The sequence below is a fragment of the Felis catus genome, chromosome C1 (assembly GCF_018350175.1).
Source record: "Felis catus isolate Fca126 chromosome C1, F.catus_Fca126_mat1.0, whole genome shotgun sequence".
Classification (NCBI taxonomy): domain Eukaryota; kingdom Metazoa; phylum Chordata; class Mammalia; order Carnivora; family Felidae; genus Felis; species Felis catus.
In genome coordinates this window covers 14,565,542-14,592,372 of record NC_058375.1, presented here as the reverse complement: position 1 = coordinate 14,592,372, position 26,831 = coordinate 14,565,542, and the positions used below count along the sequence as shown (strand labels likewise).

General features: G+C 52.2%; 1 protein-coding gene across 5 annotated transcripts; it reads right to left on the bottom strand.

Annotated features, from left to right (window-relative positions):
* Positions 1–5,045: 5,045 nt before the first annotated feature.
* On the bottom strand, positions 5,046–24,999 carry PLA2G5 (phospholipase A2 group V). 5 transcript variants are annotated; one of them, XM_045035196.1, is made up of 7 exons: positions 24,848–24,999; positions 24,603–24,756; positions 11,071–11,120; positions 9,677–9,821; positions 6,278–6,384; positions 5,951–6,045; positions 5,046–5,582 (listed from the first exon to the last, which is right to left on the bottom strand). In XM_045035196.1, exons 2-7 carry the CDS (start codon positions 24,656–24,658, stop codon positions 5,520–5,522), a joined length of 516 nt encoding a protein of 171 aa, XP_044891131.1. In that variant the 5' UTR covers positions 24,659–24,756; positions 24,848–24,999; the 3' UTR covers positions 5,046–5,519. The 5 variants fall into 5 exon arrangements, with proteins under 5 accessions (XP_044891131.1, XP_044891134.1, XP_044891133.1 ...); XM_045035199.1 differs by lacking the exons at positions 24,603–24,756; positions 24,848–24,999 and adding exons at positions 10,151–10,164; positions 12,384–12,741; XM_045035198.1 differs by lacking the exon at positions 24,848–24,999 and having other exon boundaries at positions 10,151–11,120; positions 24,603–24,636.
* Positions 25,000–26,831: the final 1,832 nt, after the last annotated feature.

Genomic DNA, 26,831 nt, shown 5'->3' with positions numbered 1-26,831 from the left:
CTGATCTAATGCTTGAGGAGAAGGATGAGGGGGTCCAGGGCACCGGGCCCCAGGGGCGCTTTTAGGGGTTTGTGCAATTAAGGCTAAGACAGATGCCGGAAGCTTCAGTCCCAGGCAGGCCCTGAGAGGTCATGTGCACAAGGGTTTCTCGAATCCTTTTGATGGCAACTCACAGAATGTAATAACATTTACACCTGTACCCAGTCAACACCTCCCCCCCCCATGCACACACACACCACAACAGAGGACAATTGGCTGAAGCAGCACTTTACCACTTGTGATATAGTCACACATGCATCAAGAAGCACACACACACGCACACGCACACGCACACACGCACACATGCACACGCACCAGATGCAACCCTCCGAACTGATTTCATCATCCACTAATGGACCAGGGCTACAGCTTAAATTATCTGTCAGGCCTGCTCTTATAGGGGCGCCTGGGTGGCTCAGTCGGTTGGGCAGCTGACTTTGGCTTAGGTGGTGATCTCACCATCGTGAGTTCGAGCCCCGCATCAGTCTGCCGGCTATCAGCACAGAGCCTGCTTCAGATCCTCTGTCTCCCTCTGTATCTGCCCCTCCCCTGCTCACTTGCTCTCTCTCTCGCTCTCAAACGTAAACATAAACAAACAAACAAAAAAACCCACCTGCTCTTATAAAATGGGAAAGCTGAGGTCAAGAAGGGGAAGGGGTCTGCCCAAGACCACCCAAGACTCATCCGAAGTCAGAACTAGAACCCAGTGTCTGGTTCCCGATTCTTCTCGTTACCCCAAATTAAATTCAGATTAATAGAACGTTAACCCCACTGAGTGTGGAGGAGGTATTTGGACGGTTTGAGGTTCAAAATCCCAACAGCTAGACAGGGTCTAATCCTGTGCTTCTCAGAGCATTTGGGACACATGCAAAGCACAAAGTGCTTCTGGGTCACGGCTGTAGCTGTTGGCTCTCACTGAGCCCTTGGGAATCTCCGTGGCCAGCCTCCCCCAAAACCGGGTTTCTGTATTGCGTTCCTAGCTCCAACTTCTCGGTGGGGTTCCTGAGAAGATGCAGACGTGAGCCCTGCCTTCTGTGTGTCTCTGGGTGCAGGGGTTCTGACCCAGTCGGTGGACGTCTACTGAGCATCCCCTCTGTGCCAGACCCCGTGTGCCAAGCAAGGTATGGGGTGCTGGCCACAGTGAGGCACAGACCCTGCCCCCGGTGAGGTCAGGCCCCGGATCTGCATGTCCTAGGCTCCAATCCCCACTCTGTCTCTCTCTGGTTGGGTGGCCCAGGTTACACACTCAGCCTCAGGTTACCCACCCATTAAGCGGGATAATTACATCTGCCCATCAGGTTGTTGGGAGGATGAAGTGACATAACCCGTATGAAAGTCCCCGGCACGTGGCAGGCAATCAGCAAGGGGTAGCTTTTACGATTATTAGTACCGATAAGAGAAAGAAAGCAACTCACAGGCAAGGAGAGGGAGGCCACAGCCCAGAAGGGAAGAAACAGCGAGAACGGAGGCAGCGTGGAACACACAGGGTGAAATGGGAGGGGTGGAGCGTTGGGGAAGAAGAGAATGATTGGGAGATCAAAATGGAAGGGTCGTGCAGCCAGCGGTGGAAAGACCTTAAACGTCAGGCTGAAGAGGCAATGGGGAGCCACTGAAGGCCTTAGAGGAACGGAGTGGTGCAAGAAAAGATGACTGGGGAGCCCTGACTGATAGCAGCAAACCTCCGCGGGGGCTTTACTTATGCCGTAGTCGTGGGCTTTCCGAATTCAGCGGGAAAGGGGATTCTGTCACCATCCTGAGAGACCTCCAAGAGGTGGCAGGATTTCTGAGGCTCCCAAGGAAGGCTTTTGCCACCTGAGTGGGACGCACCGGAGGCGAGCACTCCAGTTACCTTCCCCAGCTGGCACGGGTCCCGGGAGCAAGTCCAGAAGCAGATGTGCAAGTGGGGTCAGGAGTTGACCTGCGTCTGAGCAGGCTCTCGACACACAGGACAGGCTGGGACCTCATTTCAGGAGCAACCGCAGGAAGTCCACACCCACTGCTAGAGCGTGGAGTTCTCTCCCCTGGCCCCCTGAGGACACCGCCCCAGTGTGGAGGAACAGCCTGTCCCCTCGCTCAGCACAAGCCCAGACCGGGGAGGCATCAGGGACTGAGTGACCAGGGGGTGAGCCACACCTGTCCAGGCTGTGCCACCAGAGAGGTCAAAATGCCCCCACCACTGTACCGCCTGCCCAGGTCCTCAGTTCTCTCTGTCTCCACCCTGGTCCGTGAACACCTTAAGGGCAGGGACCGCGTCTCATTCATTCACCTGTTCATCCAGTGGTTCATTCATTCAACAGACACTTGCGAAGCACCTGCTATGTGCCAAGCATGTTGTTTGGCACCAGGAAGCCTGCTGTATCCACCAGGGCTTGATCGGAGCCTCGGAACTGCTAGGAGGCACCAACAGATAAAATAAAGGACTTTTCACAGGGGGTTGACTCCCATGATCGGGAGAGCCAGTAAAACAGTCTGTAAAAGGCGGTTTCTTTTTCTGCTGGTGCCGCCGCCTGAAGTTCTGCGGCCCAAGTGACAGGGCAAACTGGACCAGCAAGGATGAACCCATGAGGACAGCCCAGAACACCCTTCGCCACCTCCAAGGGTAGAAGCTGAAGCTGGTGACCCGGCAGGGCCGGGAGTTGCTGCCACCCCAGAGTCTCCCGACCCCGACACGGTGAGCCAACAGATAGGGGACAACACGTGTCAGCCGTGACAGCATCTCACGCTCCGATTCCGACTCTGCTCAGAAAAACCCTACCACCTCTATGTCATGGCTGCCTCCACATCTCACGCAGAACGTCCCCGGGGACCCCCACGAACCCGGAATTCTGTGAGGATGGCGTTTCTGGGCAACGTAGGTTCAGCAAAGCTAAGGGACACGGTACAGTTCTAGGACGGTCCACCCCTCAGGGGACCATGGCAACTTTGAGAGATGACCTCCTTGAAGGTTTGCTTGTCATGCAAGAGATAGTCAACTAAGAGAGCCTCCTCCTAGGTTTCAGCGACCCCTGGATTTCATCTTTTCCCCAGAGCTGCCCACGTAGTGAGAGTGGGTCCAGGGCCACCACGACGGAGGACCTCATGGGGTCCCCCTCTACAGATGAAGCCAGAGCCCCAACCAGACTAACAAGTCAGGGATGGTCTCTGTTATTCAAGACCCTCGTGGGGCGCCTGGGTCGTTCCGTCGGTTGAGCGTCCGACTTCGGCTCAGGTCGTGATCTCACAGCTCATGGGTTTGAGCCCCACATGGGGCTCTGTGCTGACAGCTCAGAGCTTGGAGCCTGCTTCAGATTCTGTGTCTCCCTCTCTGCCCCTCCCTTACTCGATCTCTCTCTCTCTCTCTCTCTCTCTCAAAAATAAGCAAACATCAAAAAAAAAAAAAAACTTAAAAACAAAAAAAGAACGTGGAATCCAGAAGATCCTCCCAAGAACCCCCAGTGTGGATGAGTCCTTGAATTGCCCCAGATTCCGTTTTCTCTCTCTCTGGGCTGGAGCTGAAGACGGCAGGATAGTGATCAGAGCCCAGGGTTTAGAACCAGGATCTGAGGTCTAACTCTAAGTTCTGCTGTTGATGTGCTGTGTGACTTTGGGAAAGTCTCCTAACCTCTCTGGACCTCCATTTCCTGGTAGATAAATAAAAGTCCCCCCCTCCCCCTGAGAGGCCCTTCCAGCTCAAGCCCATCTCAGCCCATGGTGCTGCTTTCATAACCTCACAGCCGCCCTCGTCCACAAATGCCTGCCTCGCCTGTCTGAAGCCGGTACTCTGAGCAAGGATGTCAGTGATAACAGTCTGAGCACAGCCCGTCTTGCACACCTTAGTGGCAAGACAAGTCCTTCCTGTCACCTGACCCTGATGGGAGACGGGAGAAGCAGGGGCTGGGGTCCCTTCTCCGAACAGCATTAAAGCGAAGTTCCAAATATCCTACACACCCATTTAAAATTGGATTTGGGAAACGGTTTCGATCAAAAAAGTCTGATGAGCAGATTGGTCATTTGAGCCCCATTCTGTATAACGCTGTCAACTACAGACCCGGGTCCGTGTCAAACGTCTCTAAGACACTGGGACATTCAGAGGCATCTCATAAAATTAAATTTTGTCTTGAAAATGTTCAGCACTGGAGCTTTTAAAATACAGATCCCATCTATCATGCGGTTATTTTGGGGTCTGTCCGCATAAGGAAGCCAAAAGTCCCTTCTTGGAAAGGACTGTCGTTTGCTTTGGAATGTGTCCTGTCTTCCTGCAGTCTCGGTATCAGAATGCCCTTTCTTTTATGAACTGATAGATGAGGTGGGTTTTTTAGAATCCTCACTTGGTAAAAATAAACCCTTCCGCTGAACTTTATTTTTTTAAATGTCCTGCTCTGTGAAATCCCAGAACCTCAGCATTCCCGCTGAGGCTCAAAGTGGCCTCGGGATTCCCACTTTACGTTGCAAGAAACGTGATAGTTGTTTTTGTTGTTGTTGTTGTTTTGTTGTTTTAAGAGAAGCTAGAAATCAGAGAGGTTCGGTAGCAAGCCTGAGACCACACAGCTGGAGAAGCCAACGCTGGGATTTGCATGTGGCCCTCTCTGGCCCGGCATGATCGCCAGTTATCTTTTCCCCACCTCCTCTAGGAAAACAGACACCCAGTGTTTGGCCAGGGAGGAGCCCCAAGGTTTAATGAGATGAACCCCAAAGAAGGCTTGGATCTTATCCCAGAAAACCTTCTGTTCCTGAGACTCTGTGGTGAACTTTGAGTTGAGTGTCCCAGCGGCAGAGAGTTTCCAGGGCAGAGGAAAATGCCCATGTGGTTTAATTTGTCTTAAGAATAAATTTTATTTAGGGGTGCCTGCGTGGCTCAGTTGGTTAAGCATCCGACTTTGGCTTAGGTCATGATCTCGTGGTTTGTGAGTTCGAGCCCCGCGTTGGGCTTTGTGCTGAGAGCTCGGAGCCTGGAGCCTGCTTTGGATTCTGTGTCTCCCTTTTTCTCTCTCTCTCCCGACCCCCCCAAATAAACAAACATGAAAAACTCTTTGTAAAGAATAATGTTTTCAAACATCTCTATGGCAGAATTAGGGGGTCAATTTTGCTTCTACCTTGAGTAAAAATTCTCTAGAGGGTGGTAGTGATAGTCCGACTACAGAAACTGCAAAGTAAATGTATCTTCCTGGAGAAGGGGCGCTGTCTTCAGGGCAAGCGGGAAGACAGCCGGCCTGGAGCTTGGGGCGAGCCCACCTCACAAGTGGACCTTGCAGGGTCCTGGGACCAGAGTCATTCTCCTGGGACTCTCTGGAGCGTGGAGTGTGGCCGTGGGGCTCCACCAAGCCCCGTGGACCATGGAGAGAGAAGGAGGTCCAGGACTGCGAGCCTCTCTCGGAAACCCAGGGGAGTCGGTGAGCTCCGTGTGGGAGGAGAAGGGAGCAAGGAGCTCACCGAGGGCCACTAGAAGCAGAGGATGTTGGGAAAGTATCGGTAACGAGGATTATAGCTCCTCAGATTCCTCTTCAGGCAGTAGACGAGCTTCCGGTCACAGGCACAGAGCTGCACTTGGCAGAGGGGCCCGAGCTCTGCAAACAGGACGCCAGACGCAGAATGAGGAAGGGAAGATGTGGGTCCTACCTACGCTGCCTCCTGGGCTTGCTTCTAGCGTGAGCTGCCCCCCCCCCCCAGTCTGCTTCCTGCCCCAGCAAGCTCTCAGTCTGATGAGGGAGGCACAGCGTCTACAATGGGGAACGTGTGATCTGATGGAAGAGGCATAGCTGATGCCTAGGGTGAGGTTTCAGCCCAGGGAGACACAGCCCCTGCCCTCTGGGAGCTCCCAGTCTGACGGTAGAGACACGGTCTCTCCCCTTAAGAGTTCCCACTCTGACGGTGGAGGCAGCCCCTGCTCTGGAGGAGACACCACCCTCAGACTTAGCTTTGAACTCAGATGGACCTGAGCTTGAATCCCAACTCCAGCTGCGTGCCCTGGCAAGCCTTCGAGTTTCAGTTTCCTCACGTGTAAAAGGGGACTGAACGCACTCCAAAAGGCTTTTGGGGGCGCAAGAAAAAGGAAGCATGCAAAGCATTCGGCACCTAGTGAATGCTCAGTCTGCGATGTTTCAGCCCTTACCCAGAGGTCCTCACTGCAGCAATCCTGCCCCTCTTGTCCCCAGCTCCGCCCTCCAAGCTACAGGCTGGCTGGCCTCTAGGGGCAGCTGAACGCAGAGCCAGAAAAGACCCAGGCTCTGTCAGTGGCCTGAAGGGGAAGCCCCAGCCTTACCGCAGGTGACCAGTCCCCGTGCAAATCTGTATTTGTATGACTGTGTCCGGATGTGGCAGCCTTTCTCCTCCAACCGCCCGTAGCAGTGATCATGCACCCAGCAGCACCTGTCAATGCAAGGGACCTAGAACCTGAGCGGACGGAGCACAGCACTGCTGGGTGGGTGTGGTCTGGCAAAGAAAGAACCTAGGGATGAGGCCGAGCACTTCTCTGCTCTTCCTCTGGGGCTGCCTGCCACCGGCTAGCGGTTCACTGGCCCGCTTTTTCCTCCAAGGCTCACGGTGAGACTACATCTCCCAGCCTCCCCTGCAAGTAGGTGTGGCCACACAGTTAGATTCCGGCCAGGGGATCGCGGGCAGAAGCCATGGACACCACTTCCCGGCCTACCCGTGAAACTCTCCCACACTGTCCTCCTCTTTCTCTCTCTCTCTCCCATCTCTCAGCTGGATGGAGATGACCCCGCAGAGGACTCTGAGGCCACAGGGGAAGGCAGAGCCACAAGATGGAAGGAGCCGGGGTCCCGGAAGTAACGTGTGATTCACATGGAATTGTTCCCTGAGCAAACAATAAACTTCCGGTGTGTTGGGTGTGGCAGATTGCAGTTTTTTAAAATTGACTTACGGAAAAATAGAGAAGGTCGTGCAGAGTGTTCCTTTTTGCCCCACATCCAACGTCCCCTATCATTAACATCTTATATTATTAGTACAATACACTTGTTACGGTTAACAAACCAGTATGGACGTCGTTGACTAAAAGGCTAATTCACTAAATCATAATACATCCTTATTGATTCATTAATTGTAAAAACTCCATCGTTTATTTAGGTTTCCTTACTTTTTACCTAATTTACCTAACGTCCTATTTCCATTCCTGCCTATTTACCTAATGCCCACATTACATTTCATTGTCATGTGTCTTTAGGCTCCTCTTGGCTGGGACAGCTTCTCACACGTCCCTTGCTTTTGGCGACCTTGACAGTTTTGAGGCATACTGGGCAGGTGTTTTGTAGGATGCCCCTGTATGGGATTTGTCTGATGTTCTTATGATAAGACTGGGGCTATGGTCTAAGTATTCCAGCTTTGGCCGTTGGGAGCCCTTTCAGTCAGCTCCTGTGCTCCCTGACATATATCCCTAGCATTGTGGGAGGTAGCTCTCTTTAAACACTTCCTTAACTTTCACCCTTACATGAGACTCCAGGCTCATCCTGTATATTTCCTGCCCTTGTCTTACAATCAGCCATGTCTCCAAGGAGTCTTGTTTTTTTTTTTAATTTTTTTTTACATTTATTTATTTTTGAGAGACTGAGCACAAGAGAGGGAGGGACAGAGAGAGAGGGAGACACAGAATCTGAAACAGGCTCCAGACCCTGAGCTGTCAGCACAGAGCCTGACGTGGGGCTCAAACTCACGAACTTCGAGATCATGACCTGAGCCGAAGTCGGACGCTTAACCGATGGAACCACCCAGGCGCCCCAGTTCTTTTTTTTTTTTTTTTGAAGAATGGTATTAGAGACCAAGTCTAGGCATAGGAATTTGCTTATTGGGGCGCCTGGGTGGCTCAGTCAATTAACCATCCAACTCTTGGTTTTGGCTCAGGTCATGATCTCACGGTTCGTGAGTTCAAGCCCCACATCAGGCTCTGTGCTGACAGCATGGAGCCTCCTTGGGATTCTCTCTCTACCTTTCTCTCTGATTTCCTGCACTCTCTGTCTCTCTCAAAATAAATAAACTTTTTTAAAAAGTTGCCTATTGCTAGTGGGATGTTTCTTTTGGGTCCTCCCAGGTGACAGAGCAAAAGATATGTGTCTACATTAACCCACGTTTGTACACACATCAGTACATATTTCTGTGTGGAACCACCTGCATCTGTATTAAGCCAAACAGGAGTTTGTCCTGACATCTCCACCTCTAATCTGTCACCACAGGGAGGGAACTCCCCCTCCAGCAGTGGGAAACTTGGCTCCAACCATCTGCCATCCATTTGCCTCATGGCCTCCTTCCATGATCCAGGTCAAGTGTCTCGGAATTTTCCAAAGAACAATCTCTCTATCTCACGTTCAAAGTTCTAGAACTTTGACACTTCCCAATCAAGAAGTGGAATCCAGTTCCCCTCCCTCTGAGAGTCTTTGAGATTGCCTCCACCAGCTGATACCACAGAATTTCTGAGGCTAGACCCTATTGTCTTGCAGTCTTGGGACACTCACTCTTGGAACCCAACAGTCACTGTGCTGTGTGGGGAAGTCCAAACAGCCTTGGAGAGGCCTGAGTGAGAGGAGCGGAGGCCCCGGCCCACAGCCTCAGCTGAGCTCCCAGCCAGCAGCCAGCCACAGCATGCCAGCCATGGGAGGGAGCCATCCAGAAACTGGATCGTCCTGCCTCATCTGAGCTGCCCAAGCTGAGGCCGGGTGGAGCTGAGACAAGCCATTCTGCCAAGCCCAGCCCAAATGGCAGATTCTTAGCAAAATAAATGGTCATGGTCACTTTAAGCCACTACATTTGAGGGTGATACGTTATGTAGCAATAGACCAACTGACTAGGTCTCCAAGATGTGTGACACGTTACTAGATGTATCTCGAGCAAGTCCGTTAACCTCTCTGAGACGGAGCTTTCTCACCTATAAAATGGTGTTTCAACTGCTGGTGGGAATGCAAACTGGTGCAGCTGCTCTGGAAGACAGTATGGAGGTTCCTCAAAAAATTAAAAATAGAGCTACCTAGCGACCCAGCAATTGCACTATTAGGCATTTATCCAAGGGATGCAGGTGTCCTGTTTCGAAGGGACACATGCACCCCCATGTTTATACCCGCACTATCAACAATAGCCAAAGTATGGAAAGAGCCCAAATGTCCATCGACGGATGAATGGATAAAGAAGATGTGGGATATATACACAACGGAGTATTACTCAGCAATCAAAAAGAATGAAATCTTGCCATTTGCAACTACGTGGATGGAACTGGAGGGTATTATGCTAAGCAAAATTAGTTGGAAAAAGACAAAAATCATGCGACTTCACTCATCTGAGGACTTTAAGAGACAAAACAGATGAACATAAGGGAAGGGAAACAAAAATAATGTAAAAACAGGGAGGGGACAAAACATAAGAGACTCTTAAATAGAACAAACAGAGGGTTACTGGAGGGGTTGAGGGAGGGGGGATGGGCTAAGTGGGTAAGGGACATTAGGAATCTACTCCTGAAATCATCAGTGCACTATATGCTAACTAACCTGGATGTAAATTAAAAAAATAAATAGATCATTTAAAAAATGTAATCATTAAAGTTAAAAAAGAAAAACAAAATGGTGCTTCAATACTCATCTTCCAGAACTGTAGTGGAATTAAGTGAGATACTTGGGGTGTAGAGCCTAAGTGTAGAGGAGAATTATGAGAACCAGCTCACCAATCGGTGCCGTCCTTGGGGGTCCCCCGACCGCCCCAACCACAGTAACAGCCGTAGAAGCCGTAGTTCGTAAGGGCGGTCTTTCCGGTCACCTTCTCAATCATGGACTTGAGGTCCAGCAAGCCCCCTGGCACAGCAGGCACACCTGGAAGGCAGCCCCCAGCCCCAGGTGAACACATCACGCTTGCCCCAGGCCCGCTTGCCCTGCAGGCTCCTGCCCCTTGTCCTGCCCTAGGACTGGGGGGGACCCAGGCATCTCCTTCTCCTTCTCCCTGTTAGTGAGACAGGAACAGGAAAGGGGAGGTCAAGTACTAGAGCTAAAAGTCCGGACTTGGAGAATGGGAAACGTGAGTTCCAATCCTGCCTCTGCCGCTTGCAGCGTGATGTTGAGTGCGTCACTTCATCTCTCTGAGCCTCAGCTTCCATGTGTGCAAATTTCCGGGGGGGAGGGGGGACACTAAAGCAAACGCCTACCTTTTGGAGTCATCCTGAGGATTCAAATGAGAGAAAGGATGTAAGTTATGAGCACAGTGGCAGACACACAGTGAGTGACTAAGAGATATCCGGTGTAATTAATATGGTGTCTGTACGAAGCGGGAAGACAGGTGCTTCCCATGTCTCCTGCCGATGCACACCTCCCTCCCCGCAAAGAACACCATTTGGAACGTAAGGCACAGAACCTTAGAGCAGGGTGGGATCCTCCAAGATCATTGAAGCCAGCTCCCTCGCCTTACGGATTGGGAAACAGTAGTTTGGAGGGAAAGGTTTGGGTTTCACAGTGAACCAGAGGCCTCCCCTCTCTGCTCTAGGCCTCCCGCCCTCCCTCGGTCTCCAGGGATCTGGCAAGATGTCAAAGATTAGGACAGCCTGGCAGGGGCTGTGGGCATGGTTATGGGACCCCCCTGTGCTGTGCGGTCACCTCCATTTGGGAGGGGACAGCAGGTGGGGCGTGCATAAAACCCAGGTCGGCGTCAGCAGAGAATGACCCAGAAACCAGGGGATGGAGTTGTTATATAAGGGTCTTGTTTTCATTTGGGCTTTATTTTCTTTTGTTTTGGACCAACGTTAAAAAAAAAAAAAAAAAAAAAAAAAAAAAAAAAAAAGCCTCCCACATTTGCAAGCCACGTATTGCCCACATAGCACAACCTTTACCCATCACCACCTAGAATCATGCTACAGTAGCCCCACCAGTCAACTGAATATCATCCCATGTCACAGAGGAAGAAACAGAGGCTCGGAGAGGAAAAGGCTCTTGCAGACGAGTATACAGTAAGTGCAGAGCTGATGTTCAAACTCGAGTCTCTATGACCTCAAAGACTGGCCTCCTCTCCACTACCCTATTATTCCTAAGGGTGGAAGGTCACAGGTTCAGAGGTCATGGGGCCAGCACTTACTACAAGCCAGGAACCAAGCCAGCGTGAGAAGGCCTTTCATCTCTGGGGTTCTGGAAAAGAAAACACATGCCATGGCACACGTCTCAGGAGATGCCCCCACGACGCATTCAGACCTCCCCCCTCGGTCCCCGCCAGGCCCCACCTCTCCTGTTGGGCAGCACACGGGGCCGCCTCAGCCAGAAAAGAGACGAAGACCTCAAGGAGTTGATCCCAGAGGTTCCTGGGGGCAGAAGAGCATTTGTGGGGTGTGGCCCCAAAGGAGGCAGGAGAGGGCTTTCCCACCACAAATGCCCCAATGCAATTGCCCCCTCTGCAGAAGATGGCTAAAAGCAACCAAAGAAATAGGCGACAGATTTCTTAAATGGAGATTTGGTGGCACGAGGAAGGAGCAGGAATTGACACAGGCTGGACGTGGCCCTTGGTGAAGGACACAAGGACCGGGCAGGGAGAAAAAAAAAACAAAACAAAACCTGGACAAGGGCAGTGATGATGCAGGGGTGGGAGACGGAGGGGAGCGGATGGTGTTAAGTCCCCTCATGGTGCTTGGTTGCCGGTGTTCAAGGATGTCTTCCCTGCTGGGGTCTGAAGGCAGAAGCGGGGTGGCTTTGCCCTCTCTCCCAACACTGAGAATAATGTGTGGCCCCGAGTGAGTGCTCAGGGAGGAAGCATGGGCTGGTCCCGTGTGAGCAGCTTTCAGGGCCTCGTGATGGCTTTGTGAGTCCCCCGCACTTTTGCCTTCATGGGGCCCTTCCTCCAAAAAAAAAAATTCTTTTAAGTTATATTTTCCAACTACGTTGGTATGGAAGCAAATACAATCCAGGCTGGATGCGTGATTGTATATTCGTTATTATTATAGCCAGTGTTTTTTTTCCTCCTGATTCTAAAAGAATTAAACTGAAGACCTTTCCATGGACCTCAGGCACTGTGCCTACCTTAGGAATAAGTGGACCCTGGGTACCCGTGAGAGCTCCGAAGGGTAGGTATCACTGTTTCCATTTTGCCAGTGGAGAAATGGAGGCTCAGGGAGCTCATGGAACTTGCCAGAAGTCACACAGGTGGGGTAGGAAGTGGAAGAAGGGTTCAAACCCACGCCTGTGCACCTGTCACGGCATTGCACAGCCTCCCTTCCTAGAGGGACAAGCTCCACTTTGAGCCATGGAACTGGAGGCCCCAGCTTCCCTCCCCACGCCTGTCTCCGGCAAACACATGAATCACTGGCCTTGAGTCCCAAAAAGTCACACCCAGAAGGCAGAGGAAATTCCATGTGTCTTGGGCCAGTGCCTGATTCGAACTTGGCCTCAAAGGTTCCTTACCGGCGGCTGGCTGTTTCCCTTCCTACTCCGGATCCCAAAGTCCTTGTTTATCCACAGCTGTTCAGCTGGCCTGTGGTCCGTCAGGACTTCCCCTTCGGTGCCTCTGACCCCTGAGCTCAGTGGTCCCTTGTGCAGTGCTCTGCCCCGAGCCCCTGACACCTGTCAAGGCCTGGTTCCGTACACACAAGCTGTGGCTCCCCAGGGCTCCTGGCTACTAGGCTGGCCTCTCCATGCCATCCTTTGTCCGGTAGCTCCTCTGAGTTCCAAGAACACTCCTGAGGGTTCTGTCCACCCATGACCTCCACCCTGAGGGCTCTGACCAGCCAAGGAAAATGGCTCTGGACCCTACGTTTCCACACCAGTCTTCCTCAGCTGCTTCCCAGAGCCACAACAGGAGAAAGGTGCCAGTCACCGCGCACAGGCACCCACAGTGTGCCAGGTTCTGTCCGCTGCTCTTTAAAAGCCTGGTGAGCTCCCCGGCAGGTGGCTATTGTGAAGCCTGCAGGCTCAATGTCTGTCCCATCAGCAGTCATTTGTTGGACGAGGGGATAGCAGCTGTTGGTTTTACAGGTGGGGAAACCGAGGCTCTGGAAGAGGATGCGTCCAGTACTCCAGCCCAGGAATCTACTCTGCTTCACTGCCTCCAAGCAGCAACTCTGTACCCTTCCCTGTGTTTCTTTTCCATACTGGATGATGCTTTCAAGTCCTGGGGACCTTGCTGGGCTGGGAACGGACAGCCCCTCCCAGGACCAGCTAATTCCTAGAGGTAACATTAGACTCCCCTTGAGCATGGCTGTCATAGGCAAACCAGCCAGTCTGAAACTCACACCCCAACCTCTCCATCTAACTCTCCTGCTCCCAGCCAGAGTTTCTTCTGCCCTTTTTCACCCCATGGCCAGAAGCGGATAGCTAGGGACCAACCCTGCACCCCTGCAGCCCAGAGTCTGCTGAAACCATTCGGGCTGGCCAATCTCATCGCGTTTACCCTTCCCCCCTTTGCCTTTCCCGTGGAAAACACAAGAAAGGCTCTGGGCTGAGCTTTCTCTCATTTCTTCTGCCTCCTGATCAACCCTGATGCTTCCCCATGTGGCCCCGCATGGTGTGGTATGTCTCCTGCTCTCAGAAACTGTAAATAACAGACCTTTTTTTTTTTTTTGAGAGAGAGAGAGAGAGAGAGAGAGAGAGAGGGAGAAAGAGCACAAGTAGGGGAGAGGGACAGAAGGGGGAGAGAGAGACTCTTAAGCAGACTCCACGCTCAGCTCAGAGCCCTACGTGAGGCTCGATCCCACACCCCTGGGATCATGACCTGAGCCAAAATCAAAGTCAGACACTCAACAGACTGAGCCACCCAGGTGCCCCCAGACTAGCTTTTAAATGGCAACCAGCTCTTGATCTGTCGGCCTCACAATATACCTGAATCAGATCAAAATCCCAGGCACGTTTTAGAGCAGCTGGGCCCAGGGCTGTTGGTGCCACGGAACAGCACGAGACCCCATGGAAAGGGGCCTGAAAGAATACAACAAAGAGGCGGCAGAAGGTTCAAAATAGCTGCCCCAGGGGCCGGGAAAGTGGCCCATCGGTGGAGCCCAGAGCCGCCCCCCGGGAGAAGGATGTGGGCTCGGCTATTTCCATCCAGTGACCACAGAGGAAAATGAACACGGCCACAGGATAATTTAGGAGGAAAGTGGTAGCTGAGGTCATGAGAAGTGGAGGAAGTGGAAACAGACAGCCTAACGGCAGCACGAAAACGTGGGGGCCGAGGAGTGGCCGGGTCACCGGAGGGACGGACCCTCAAGTCCACACGCAGCAGCCCCCCCCCCCCGCCACCATTCTCCCGGACCCCCCAGTCGGGTCTCAAGCTAGAAAGGACAGACAGCACCAAGCCCCACGGCACAGCAGGCACGTGAGAGACCTCCCCCAGGTCTGTGGGGGAGGCACCGGGGGATCAGGGGCCTCCTCTCCCAGCCCCTCTCCCTCCCTGCGCCCTGCCCACCCCACCCCAAGCGAGGCAGCCCCCAGAATGAGATTCCTCACCAGGAAGACCTTCTCTCCGTGTCAGGCCTGCAGCAGGGGCAGGGGCTGGGCCTGCGGGTTTTAAAGGCCTCTCTGCCAGCCTCCCACGCTCCTGACCGGACGGCTCCGGGACCGACGGCTCACCTAGAAGGGCCTGCCTCTCCCCTCAAGACCCCCGGGGGCTTGGTCCCTCTCTGTTCAGAAGCAGCTATTTCCTGAAGGGTTCACAGTGCCTCGGTGGCTTTCAGGAGAGACGCTGGAGAGGGTCTGGCTTGGGCCGCCCACGGTCCAGGCTTCTCCACGGGGGCGGGGAGGCTGGAATCCCCCTCCCGGGGCAGCCTCCCCTCCGCCCTCCACGCTGCGTCTCTATGGAGTCCTCCAGCCCACGGCCCCTGTTCACATTTCATCCCGTCTCGCTGGGCCTCAACTCAGGGACGGCCGTGGCAGCCAGGAGGCACCCCTCCCGGACTCTCCCCTCGTCCTCTTCCTGTTGTTGCTGACGTGCCAACCCTCGCCCTGTTCCTGAGCCGGGGAGACCCAGGAGCCTGTGAAAGCCGCACTCTGGAGATGCTGGAAAATGTCCCTCGAGCCCAGCTGGCACCTCCCTGTTGGCACCTGACTCCGACTGGCACGGGATTCCCGCATTCCTTCTCCCTGGGAAGGAGAACCCTCCAGGCTTGCAGTTAGAGACGGGCAAGCTGGCGTCCCCGCTCGGCCTCTCAGTAGCTGTGTGGCTCCAGCCAGGTCACCACACCTCTCTGTTTGTTGCTGTGAACTATGAGAATAATGCCGTCCTGCCGCCCCAGAGGCTCGTGGCAAACCAGCTACATAAAACAAGGCCGGGTAGGGAGGTGTGAGGCTCACGGGTTGGCATCACAGACTCTAGATCAACTTCGAGTCCTGGGTTCAAATTCTGGCTTCCCCACTACGAGCCACAGCTGCTTCGGGCCGACTGTAATTGGCCTGCCTCAGTGTCCTCGTTAGGATGACAAAGTGAATGGATGCATTTATAACAGAGCAGTGGCCAAATAATGCTGGTAAGCGAATGATGAGTAGCCTTCTAGAGTGTTCTGGACGAACATGGGTAGCTGTTACTATGCGCTGTTCACTTCTGTTAATCCGTGCCCCCGCCCGGTCCCTGACCCATGTGCGCACACTTTTCCGAGAAGACGTGAGTGTGAGTTCCTTTGTCTCGTCGCTCTTGCCTTCTTTGCTCTCCTTCCTCTGCTCACGGCCGCGTCAGAGAGAAACCCCTCCTTCCAGGCCTCAGGGCCCTTGTCTTCCCGTGACCTAACCGCTGGGCACCCCGCGGAACCCTATGAATCCAGTTCAATACAAGAAAGTGCTTACTGACCATCTGCCACGTGCAAGGCCCTGGGCGGGGGGGTGGGGGGGTCACGGTGAACAAGACCGAGGCTCAGCCCCCGCAAGCTTCCCTTCGGCTCGAGGGAACAGATAGCAAAGGCATCAAATAAATATGGGCCAGTATGTCAGGGGGTGACAGCTCCCTTGTTCCTTCCTCCTCCTACTGACACTCCGGGGCCTCACCATCCCAAACCAAACACAATGAAGCAAGAGAGAGGAAAACATCCCTTGCCTCTGCAGACCTGTCTCTCCAGTTTTGTTTTCCACTCTAAAAGCCAGACTTCCAGGGGCGCCTGGTGGCTCAGTCGGTTGAGCCTCCGACTTCGGCTCAGGTCATGATCTCACGGTTCGTGGGTTCGAGCCCCGCGTCGGGCTCTGTGCCGACAGCCTGGAGCCTGCTTCGGATTCTGTGTCTCCCTCTCTCTCTGCCCCACCCCTGCTCGTGCTTTGTCTTTCTCTCTCTCTGTCTCAAAAATCAATATTTTTTTTAAAAAGCCAGATTTCTGGACTGAGAAACCTCCACTGGTTCAACACCCACTTCCATCTGAACGCTTTGCTGCCTGAACCCTCTGCTGTGTCCCTGAGCCGGCTCCCAGGGATCCCCCCCAAAGCCTGGTGTTGCCCAACCTTGGGCTTCACCCCCCAGCCCTCCCTCTCTCTCTGGCCTTAAGAGGGCCACTCTCAGCCATCTGCCCTCCACTGCTCAGCCCCCCAAATGCAGGTGTTTTCAAGGGATCTGCCCTCGGAGTCTGCTCTGCTCTGTCTGCACCTCTCCCGGGGTGAGTTCATCCATGTCCAGGGATTTAGGTCTTATTTCTCCACAGATGTCCAGGAGCTAGCCCAGCCGAGCAGTGTCTGGCTTTAGCTGTGACCCAGTGACACTCCCTGAACAAATGATTAAGTATGGGGATGAGGAGAAAGCACAATGTCAGCTCGAAGGATCTGAGCTTCAAGTCAGACAGAACTGGATTCAAATCTGGATGTCTCCGTCCCAACCATTTCCACTCCCTGTCGAGTGGAAGACTCTTGAGGGCAGGATCCTTCTCTGATTCATTTCTGACCCCAGCACCTAGAGCAACATCTGACGCCTGGTAGGTCCTCCAGAATTATCTGTGGGATACGGGCACAAGTACCCCGATGTTTATAGCGGTGCCATCAACAATGGCCAAAGTATGCAAGAGGCCCAAATGTCCATCAACTGATAAATGGATAAAGAAGATGTGGTTTATATACACAATGGAATACTGCTCAGCAATGAAAAAGACTGGAATCTTTCCATTTGCAGCAACGTGGATGGAACTGGAGGGTATTATGCTGAGTAAAATAAGTCAGTCGGAGACTGGAACTTGAGAAACTTAACGGAAGACCATGGGGGAGGGGAAAGGAAAAAAATAGTTACAAACAGAGAGGGAGGGAGGCAAACCATAAGAGACGGTTAAATACAGAGAACAAACTGAGGCTACATGAGGGTCTAGGGGGAGGGGGAAATGGGTGGTGGACACTGAGGAGGGCACCTGCTGGGATGAGCACTGGGTGTTGTATATAAGGGATGAATCGCAGGAATCTACTCCCGAAACCAAGAGCACACTGCATGCACTGTATGTTAGCTAACTTGACAATAAATTACAGTAAAAAAAAAAAGAAAAAAGAAAATAAATACCTGTGGGATAAATTAAACATCTCATAAACATGCCTGTTCTCTGGCACCTGCTCTGTCCATCTTCTACAGGCTCGTCCCAGGGCTGAAGCCCCACTGAGGGCAGCCAGAGACACTTGGACACGGTCTCATCCTGAGACCAGAGCTGCCGAGATGCCCTCGGCCTCATCAGAGGGTTTGCTGCCTCCCAGGAGGCTGGCATATAGAGCAGGATGGCCCGGAGCTCACTGGCAGACGGTCCACACTGAGTCCCCCTCCTTCTCCAGGGAGTTATACCTGATTGCTCCTTCCGTAGGAGGGCTGCCTGTCTCTGGAGTGTTGCAGAACTCATCACACACGTTGCCTACTTCGGCACTTCCAATTGGAAGGAGGGGGTTTCGAGGCTGATCACTCAGGAAGGGAGGAGGGGGTGCCTGGGTGGCTCGGTCATGAAGCATCTCACTCTGGCTCAGCTTATGATCTCACGGTTCATGAGTTTGAGCCCTGCATTGGTGAGCACAAGCCCCACTCTCTCTCTCTCTCTCTGCCCTTTGCTCACTTGTGCCCTCTCTCTCTGAAGAGAAGAGAAGAGAAGAGAAGAGAAGAGAAGAGAAGAGAATAAAAGGAAAGGAAAGAATGAGAGAGGAACGCAATCCTCAGCGGACAGGTTCAGCATTCGGGATCTTGAATCCCCACAATATCTCATGGGGCATTAGGACCCCATTCTGTAAGGAAGGAAACTGAGGGGCAGATGTCAGGTCGCTTACAAAAGCCTGACCCAAAAATCTAAAGCCTGGCCTATCATCCCAGTCCACGTTCTTGACACTACACAAAGGGGTAGACCTCCCCAATAAAGACTTAATGGTCATGATTTTCACAGGACATCTGACCGGTGTCACGTGATTTCCTTATAAACAAGGTGGAGAAGTAAAAGCTTGAGTAATAGTCAGAGCTCATAATTCCTGATAATTGCTTGATGGGAGGAACCCAGTCTGTGGTTATAAACTTCCAGCCCAGGGCTACAGGCAGTGCTGGCAAGTGCTACATGGCCTTTCAAAACGTTGGAATTAGTTGCTAATTTGTAAGTGTTAAGAGATCTCGGACAGAAATCCAGATTTCCAGCTTCTTTTTAAAAGTCCTGGCAATCCTGGGGCGCCTGGGTGGCTCAGTCAGTTAAGCGTCCGACTTCGACTCAGGTCATGATCTCACGGTCTCTGGGTTCGAGCCCCACGTCAGGCTCGGTGCTGACAGCTCAGAGCCTGGAGCCTGCTTCTGATGCTGTGTCTCCCTCTCTCTCTGCCTCTCCCCCACTCTCACTTTGTCTTACTCTGTCTCTCAAAAATAAATGTTAAAAAAAAAATTTTTTTTAAAGTCCTGGCAATCTTGGCTCTGGATCCCCACACACCCACAATGGCCAGACCCCATCAACTGGACACGTGTTTAGCTTTGCCCTGGTCTCCGTCATTCCTTACTGTCCCATCTCCACCTGTCACACTGCTACTCCCTGCCTGGAGGGCTCTCTAGTGGCCTGTCATAGAACTGGGCTTGAGTCCTACCCTCTCAGCCCACCCCTCAGTAATGGGACAGTGACAGCCTTGAGAGCAGAGATCATCTCTCGTACAAACTTGTGTTTCGAGTGCTGAGCTCAAAGCAAAGCACCTGTACTAGGGGCACCGATCCCAGGACACGGAGATCACTGAGGGCTTCCTGAAGAAAAGTCACCTGTACTGAATCTTCTAAAGTAGGTTGGAGAAATCAGAACCCTCGTGCACTGTCAGTGGGAACATAAAATGGTACAGTTTCTGTGGAAGACACTATGGAGATTCCTTAAAACATTCCAAGTCGTGGGGGTGCCTGGGTGGCTCATCGCTTAAGCGACCAACTCTTGATTTCGGCTCAGATCATGAGGTCATGGTTCATGAATTCAAGCCCTGCATCAGGCTCCGCGCTGTGACAATGGGATTCTCTCTCTCCCTCTCTCTGCCCCTCCCGTGCACATACTCTCTCTCTCCCTCTCTCTCTCTGCCCCTCCCATGCTTGCTCACTTGCTCTCCCCTCTCTCTCTCTCAAAATAAATACGTAAACTTTAAAAAAATTCAATGTAGAATTACCATATGACCCAGCAATCCCACCTTTGGGTATGTGCCCAAAAGAATTGAAACAGGGCCCCAAAGAGGTCCCTGCACACCCATGTTGGTAACAGCATTATTCACAATAGCCTGAACATGGGAGCAACTCAAGGATCTACCAATAGGCCAACGGATAAAGCAAATGCAGGCTATACATACAGTGGAATACTATTCGGCCTTAAAAAGGAAAGAAATTCTGCAAAACGCTACAACCTCAGTAATGGGGACAACCATGTTACCTGCCTTGTCTCTCTGTTCTAGGCTGATCCGTGGCAGGCATTCAGAATTGAGTTGCCACATGGTAGGGGCTCAGCAAATGTTTGAGATTTTTCCCAGGAGAGTGGGGCGGGCCTCCGCGTCATTTCTCAGAAAAGGAACTTTCTCTACGTGTTTAGCAGGCACGGAGGAATGTTGGAGGGGCTGGATGAAGAGACACAGCAGGGTAGGTCACGAATAAGAGATGAAGAAGTCCTACCCCGACATCCCCCCGAACAGAAACCCGCAAGGACCTGTGACCCCAAGCCCGCTATCACTCAGATCACAGAAGCAGCGGCCGTCTTGGCGGTGACGGCAGGAGCGTGATGCCCACGAGAAGGGCTCCTGGCCAGACTCATCGGGAGGGGTCTGTCTGGTCCTGACCCCCTTTCTGAGAGCCTTTCTGGAAGACTAGGGGGTGTCTGGGTCACAGGATGCCTGTCTGATGGAGGGATCAGGGGCTGACTGGTGTTTGGAAGGGGGCTGGGGGCACCCAGTCTCTGTCTCCAAATTTCTGAAGGGCTGCCGAGGGTGAAAAGCACCCTACTTGTCCCGTGTGGCTCCCGATTGTGGAGGCAAGACCAGACGAGGATGCTCCAAGGAGGCAGATTTGGGTTCAAGCCCAGGATGTCTTTTCTAGCAGCCCAAGTGTCCCAGGAATAGAATGAGCAGTCTTGAGGGAGGCGAGCTTCCTGTCCCCGGAGGCACTTTTTATTTACTGCATTTTAGGAACAAATATAGTGCAGAAGGTGGGGACTGAAGAGGTAGGGCATGCCCCACTCCCCCCTCAACCTCTTTGGAAAAGGAACACGAGGGACCTGTCAACAGCACATGAAGTGAGCTTAAGTCAGTTTTGGAGTGGAAGTTCTAGCCTGTAAAAGGGTAAAAAAAAAAAATGACAATTTAGCAAAATTACAAAAACAAAACAAAAAAAAAAAAAACAAAAAACCACGCAGAGAAAAGCCAGGAGCCCTTCAGCATTCTACAACATGGGGAGAGCTGTCAAATATTCCATGCCCTCTGCCTCGTGGGTCTCCCCACCCCCGACCTTGACTCACGCCACAGTCGTGTTCAGGGCTGTGACAAAAAGCAACATCAGTTGAGTCGGGTGCTGACTGGATGGGCTCCAGGGTACCCGCCGCGCTGACATTCTGCGACAGTGCGTGCTGTCACATTCACATTAAAAGCATGCTAAGCTTTGCTACCTAGGGCTTTGGCACTTGTTGCTTCCCCCACCTAGAATACTAATACTTGGCATTAGCATTAGCTCCAGGTTTCAGCACAAATGCCACCTCTTCCGGGAAGCCTTCCCTGACCACCTCCCTAGGGTAGTTCCTCCTCCTCCACTTAAGCTCATATCATTGCTTTTCCCCTCGGTGACACTCACCATCATTTTGGACTCTCTTTCATGTATTTCTTGACTTGTTTAGGACTTCTGTCTCCTGCCCCTTCCACTACAGGCCGGGAAACTCATCAGTCTTGTTCCCCATCTTTTCAGCAGCTAACACATAGCCTAATACATATTTGGTGTTTGATATTTATCTGTGAAATAAAGAATAATTGGGGGTGGGGAGGATGTGAATGAGCCAAGACTTAAGGGAGTAGCCAGCCTCACCAGATTTCAGCTATTCTAGAAGTCAGCAGCCTGCTCTACTGATATACACGGGGGCGCCCAGCTGGCTCAGCCGCAAGAGCGTGCGACTCTTGATCTCGGGGTCGTGAGTTCGAGCCCCACGTTGGATGGTGAGATTACTTAAGTAAAACTACAATGAAGGTATGTTAACTGACTTGAATTTAAACAAATAAATGTTTAAAAATAACTTTTAAAAAGTCATAAAATTGAAAAAAATAAAAATAAATGAAATGAAGGGACACACAGGTCGTCTTATCGTGGGCTCAGTCTGTTCCTGCATGTGTAACAGCTACTCTTCAGTAAGACTCATCTGTCTTCCACCAAAAACCTTTGCTGGAAATGCAGATTCAAACACTCACCTGGGAGCGAATGCCTGCTTTGTTTTATCTTTGAAAACCCAATCAAACTGTTCATTCTCAAGAAACATACTTTGAGCTAGCCTTCCCTTCTGTCTCTGTTTCTCACTGTCTTTTTTGGGTTTTTTTGCATTGTGAAAACCTGCTTGTTTTTCCACGGTGGAATGTCACTTCTTTTGTTTTTTGTTTTTTTCGGAGAAACCCTACAGCAGGCTCTGATTGGGAAGATTCAACATGGCGCCCAAGGCTCTAGGCTCATGGTCCTGACACTCACGATTCCAGGCGCTTCTACTTCTCACCAATCCCAGTCCAACCCAGCAGCTATTGCTGGAGAAATTCCTGTGGGCAGAGCTCCAGCTGGGCACTACAGGAAACAAGTGCAAAGCTTATAGCCCATCGTCCTCTGCACTCCAGAGTTGAGAATCCAGCGCCTGTCTGTTCGGATGGGGGAAGATGAGAACAGGCCTTTGGAATGCCCATAACCCTCGAATAACATTTGAACTCCTTCCCCGGGCCTAAGAGGAAGCGTGCCCTCCTTGCACAGCCAGAGTTGCTGGCTTCCTCCTCTGCTCCTCGTTCAATCTGCTTAACCTCTAGGTCAGCACGTATCACCTGCTGCCAGAGTCACAGGTGCCTGTCTCCCCCCACAGGCCTGTGGCCCTTCATGATCTGGCCCCACCGCCACCCTTTCCAGCCTTGCCTTATCTATCCCCCCTGCTCCCCAGTGCATTCCTGGGAAGAACGCCTTTCGTTCGCCAAATATACCGCACAGAATATACAGTTTGGCAGGTGGTGATAAACACTCCAGAGAACAATAAAGTGGGGAAGGGGGCTGGGAGTGCTGTGTGTGTGTATGGGAGAGGGAGCTTGATGGTGAGGGTGGCCAGGGGGGCGCCTGGGTGGCTCAGTCGGTTAAGCGCCCGACTTCCGCTCAGGTCATGATCTCACAGTCCGTGAGTTTGAGTCCCATGTCAGGCTCTGTGCTGACAGCTTGGAGCCTGGAGCCTGCTTCCAATTCTGTGTGTGTTTCTCTCTCTCTCTCTCTCTCTCTCTGCCCCTCCCCCAGTCATGCTCTATCTCTCTGTCTCAAAAATAAATAAACATTAAAAATAATAATAATAAACAAACAGCATGGCCAGGAAAGGCCCCCCCTGCAGAGGTGACATTGGAGCAAAGCGATGGAGGAGGTGAGGGAGTAGGCCACGGGGACATCCTGGAGAGGAGCATCGCAGACAGAGAGGAGAGCATATACAAAGGTCCTGGGGTAGAAGCATGGCTGTGAGTTGGAGAAACAATAAGGAAATTAAGTCTTCCTTTGCCAAAAAGCCTCCTTGTGAACCCACCACCCCACTCAGAGCGATAGGTTCCCCCCTCTGTCCCCAGACCCCCTGTGCGCTCACTCATCATTGGACAATCAGATTCTATCTCAGTGTCTCCCCCTCAAGACTGCGAGCAGCTTGGGGACAGGAACTGTGCCTTTTATTTTGCCATGCCCGGTGCCCAGCATAGGGTTTAATATACATTTATTGACTCAAGTGAACCCTTGGATGAATGAACAAAGCAGACCGGGAATCCGTGAGGATGCGTTATTCACGTCTACACTTGCAGCACGTATAGCACACTGGCACAGGCTGGGTCTTCGAAAAGGAAGTTGGCGTTACCAAGTGCAGTTACCCCGCTAAGCTCTTCATGCGGCTTATCCCATTTCACCCTTAAAGCGATCCTACGAGGTGGGCACTGCCATCATAGGCCACTTGCAGATTAGGACACCGAGGCCCGAAGGGAAAGAAAAATCACACAGCTGCTAGGCAGGAAAGCCCTGAGTTGAACCTGACAGGTCTGACCTCCCAAGGCTACAGAAATCCAGCCCACAGGTCAGCTGCCTTCCAGAGAGAGGGGGCCGGGCGCAGGGCGGGGCCAGGAGGGCTACGGAGGGACCGAGGAAGAGGCCAGAGAGGTCTCCCTGTAAGGGCCTGGACGGCACCTTCCCAGCTCTGTTTTTCCTCCCGCGGGGACCAAAGTGTCCACATTCGGCGGATGCTCAGAAAAGGTTAAGGAACCGTTGATGATTCTTTTTCCCAAAGAGGAACATTTTCTTGTGGTCTACGTTAAAAAAGAAATTCAGGCAAAGCCTCAGACGGACATAAACACAGAGTCCTCTTCATACCCGTGCCTGGCTTTGCCTCCATTTTCAGGGACCACTTTCAGGGTCACCTTCGGCCCCCTTTGATTGGGGAAAGGGTTAACATTAGGCAGGGAGAGATAAGGGACCCTCGGGGAGTCAGGACACAGCTGTGAGGGGGAGGCTGAAGAAGTGGAGGGGCGGGGGGGGGGGGAAGATAAACATGTTCCAGACCTGCCTGGGCTAGGTGTCATGAAGGGAGTCTCACAAACTTTCTGATAAGATCCCAATAAAAAGTCAGAGACAAAAGTCCTTGGCAGCTACCCCGTCAGGACCCCTCTCACTCTTGAGAGGTTTATACTTTGTCTCAATAAACTCTATCACTTTGCTTATTCTCTGTTGTCTGCGAGATTCACTCTTGGACCCCGTGAGACTAGAGCCAGCCTCTCCCCGCCCCCTCCTGAAACACCTGCAGGTGCGGCCTTGCCTCCTTAAGAACCGCACGGCCCACCAGGTTTGCCACCTTAAGGGGAACGGACTCCAGGACCCCAGGGAGACTCCTCCAGCAGGGCCTGTGCCTGGCCCACACTCCCCAGAGACCCCCCTCCCCCACCACCCCGCCCCGGGCTCTCCAGACCCCACCTTCTCCAGTCTCTCCCACTACCTGGCCTGCCCCTCCCAGGATAGGCAGCCTCACGCCGGTCACCGACCTTCCCGGCCCGGCCTCCGCTCCTGCTCCTGCTCCTGCTGCCGGGCCTGCTCTCATCCGGCTCCCGGCTCTGCTGGCTCCCTGCCCCCAGCCACAACATTGAGGCCCACAGGCTGACTCTTCAACTCTTCTCTTGGACTCTTCCTCTCCAGAATCTTAAAGGCATGAGTGGGAGCAAGTAAAGACAGGCCTGGGGGTGTTGAGAGAAACTCGCACCTGCACCCAGCGGGACATTCCCCTGCTCACCCCCAACTGCCTCCACAGATGCAGGAAGTCCAGCAAAAACCTGGAGCCTGAGGCTGGCGGTCCTACCAGAGGGGCCTGGGCGGTCACCCAGAGAATTCCAGCGGGGGTGGCTTAGAGTCCGGAATGATCCAGGTCACAGCCTTATCCGGCTTGACAGGGCCTTTGCTAATCCCACACACACACCCCACCCCCAGCCTGGAGGAATTGCCTCCACCTCAGCCCTGAGCTCAGAACTCTCTTAGGGATCTGACAGTCTGCTAAGTAACGTGGCTATCGGAGCATCAGGGGTCCTCGGTCTTGGCTGAGACAGGGGCATGATCACAGAGCCGGGGGATGGGATGCCCAGGAACACAGATGGTGGGGGGTGGCGGGGGGGAGCAGGGTAGAGTGGAAGGTGCTAGAGCCACCGGGAAAGCAAACGTACTGGAAGTGAGCTCTCAGAGAGGGGACCGGTGGCCAGAAATGCGGTGGTGTTGGCACTTACTCCAAAATAATTTCCCGAGTTCCTACTCTGTGCCGGCCGCCGGGTTCAGAGACGAACGTGGGCAGGGGACTCCTTGCTCGGAGTTTAATGCTGGAGACAGCGCAGGAACGAGCAGGCCACCAAAAGCAGGGCGGGAGTGCAGGGATGGACAAGCCCAGAGCAGCAGTGTGGACAGGGACACCCTGCCCTGGCCAGTGGGGGCCGGGAATGATAGTAACAGCAGCCACTGCAGTCACAGCCGTGGTGTTAACGCTTACGGGGTGCTTACTGTGTGCCAGGCACCGTGCTGAGCGCAGCCCGTGATTTCCCCCATTTATACAGACATCAACTCCATGGGGAAAAGTGCTACTCAGACAGGGGGTCCAGGAAGGTGGCCAAGGTCACAGCTAACCAGCCAGAGGCTCCCGCGAGCCTAGAAGGTCTCTCTTCGTCCAGACTGGCAACTCCCAGCTTGACTGCTCTAGTCCCTGACACAATACAGACGTTAAATCTTTGTTCCCTCACCTTCAGAGAGGAGGGAAAAATCATTAGAAAAACAATCTAGAAACGCGTAAAGTCAAAAGTGAAACTTCCCCATATTCACCCAAGGTAATCACTAGTAAGAATAATGTTTCTTTTTCTTTCTGTTTGTTTTTGTCTACATTGGCTTTTCTGGTGGTTTCAGGTCTTTGTTGTTTGTTTGTTTTTAGTTTGTTTAGTTATTTGTTTGTTTGTTTAAGAATTAAAGCCTTATGGATTAAGTGGAAATTCCTCATTGCCCCTTCTCTGGTCCTGTCTCCATCCTTCCTCCCCTGCTCCTTCTCTGCCGACAGGTAACCAAATTCTGAAATTGATGTGTATCCAGTCCAGAGTTTATGCTCCTGCTGCATACATGTATCCAAAACAATGTGTTTTTCTTTCTTTCTTTCTTTCTTTCTTTCTTTCTTTCTTTCTTTCTCTTTCTTTCTTTCTTTCTTTCTTTCTTTCTTTCTTTCTTTCTTCCTTTCCCTCCACAGATGGAATGATACTTCACATTCCACAATTTGCTTGATCCCTGGATCCATATTGGTCCTTCCAGAACTGATATTTTTCCTTAGGTATGTACTGAAATGGCAATGTTGGGTCATAGAGTATTCACCTTTTTTTTCCTAAAATTCTACTTTGAAAAATTTGAAATCCACAGGATAGTTGAAAAACCTATACAGTAAACACCCCATAAACCCCTGGATTCACCAATTGTTCACATTTTGCTACAATTGCTCTACTTCTGTTTCGCACACACAAAGGCATTTGAGGATAAGTTACAGATACTTTACCCTGACGAATTCAGCATCTACCATCTAAGGACAAGGCATTCTCTTACATAACCCAATACAATTATGGCACTCAAGAAATTCAGCATTGATACAATAATACTTTATCTAGTGGACATTATAAATGTCTAATGTTACATTTTCCCCTATTGCCAAAATAATGTCCTTTATATCCATTTTTTTTTTGCTTTTTTCCATCCAGAATCCA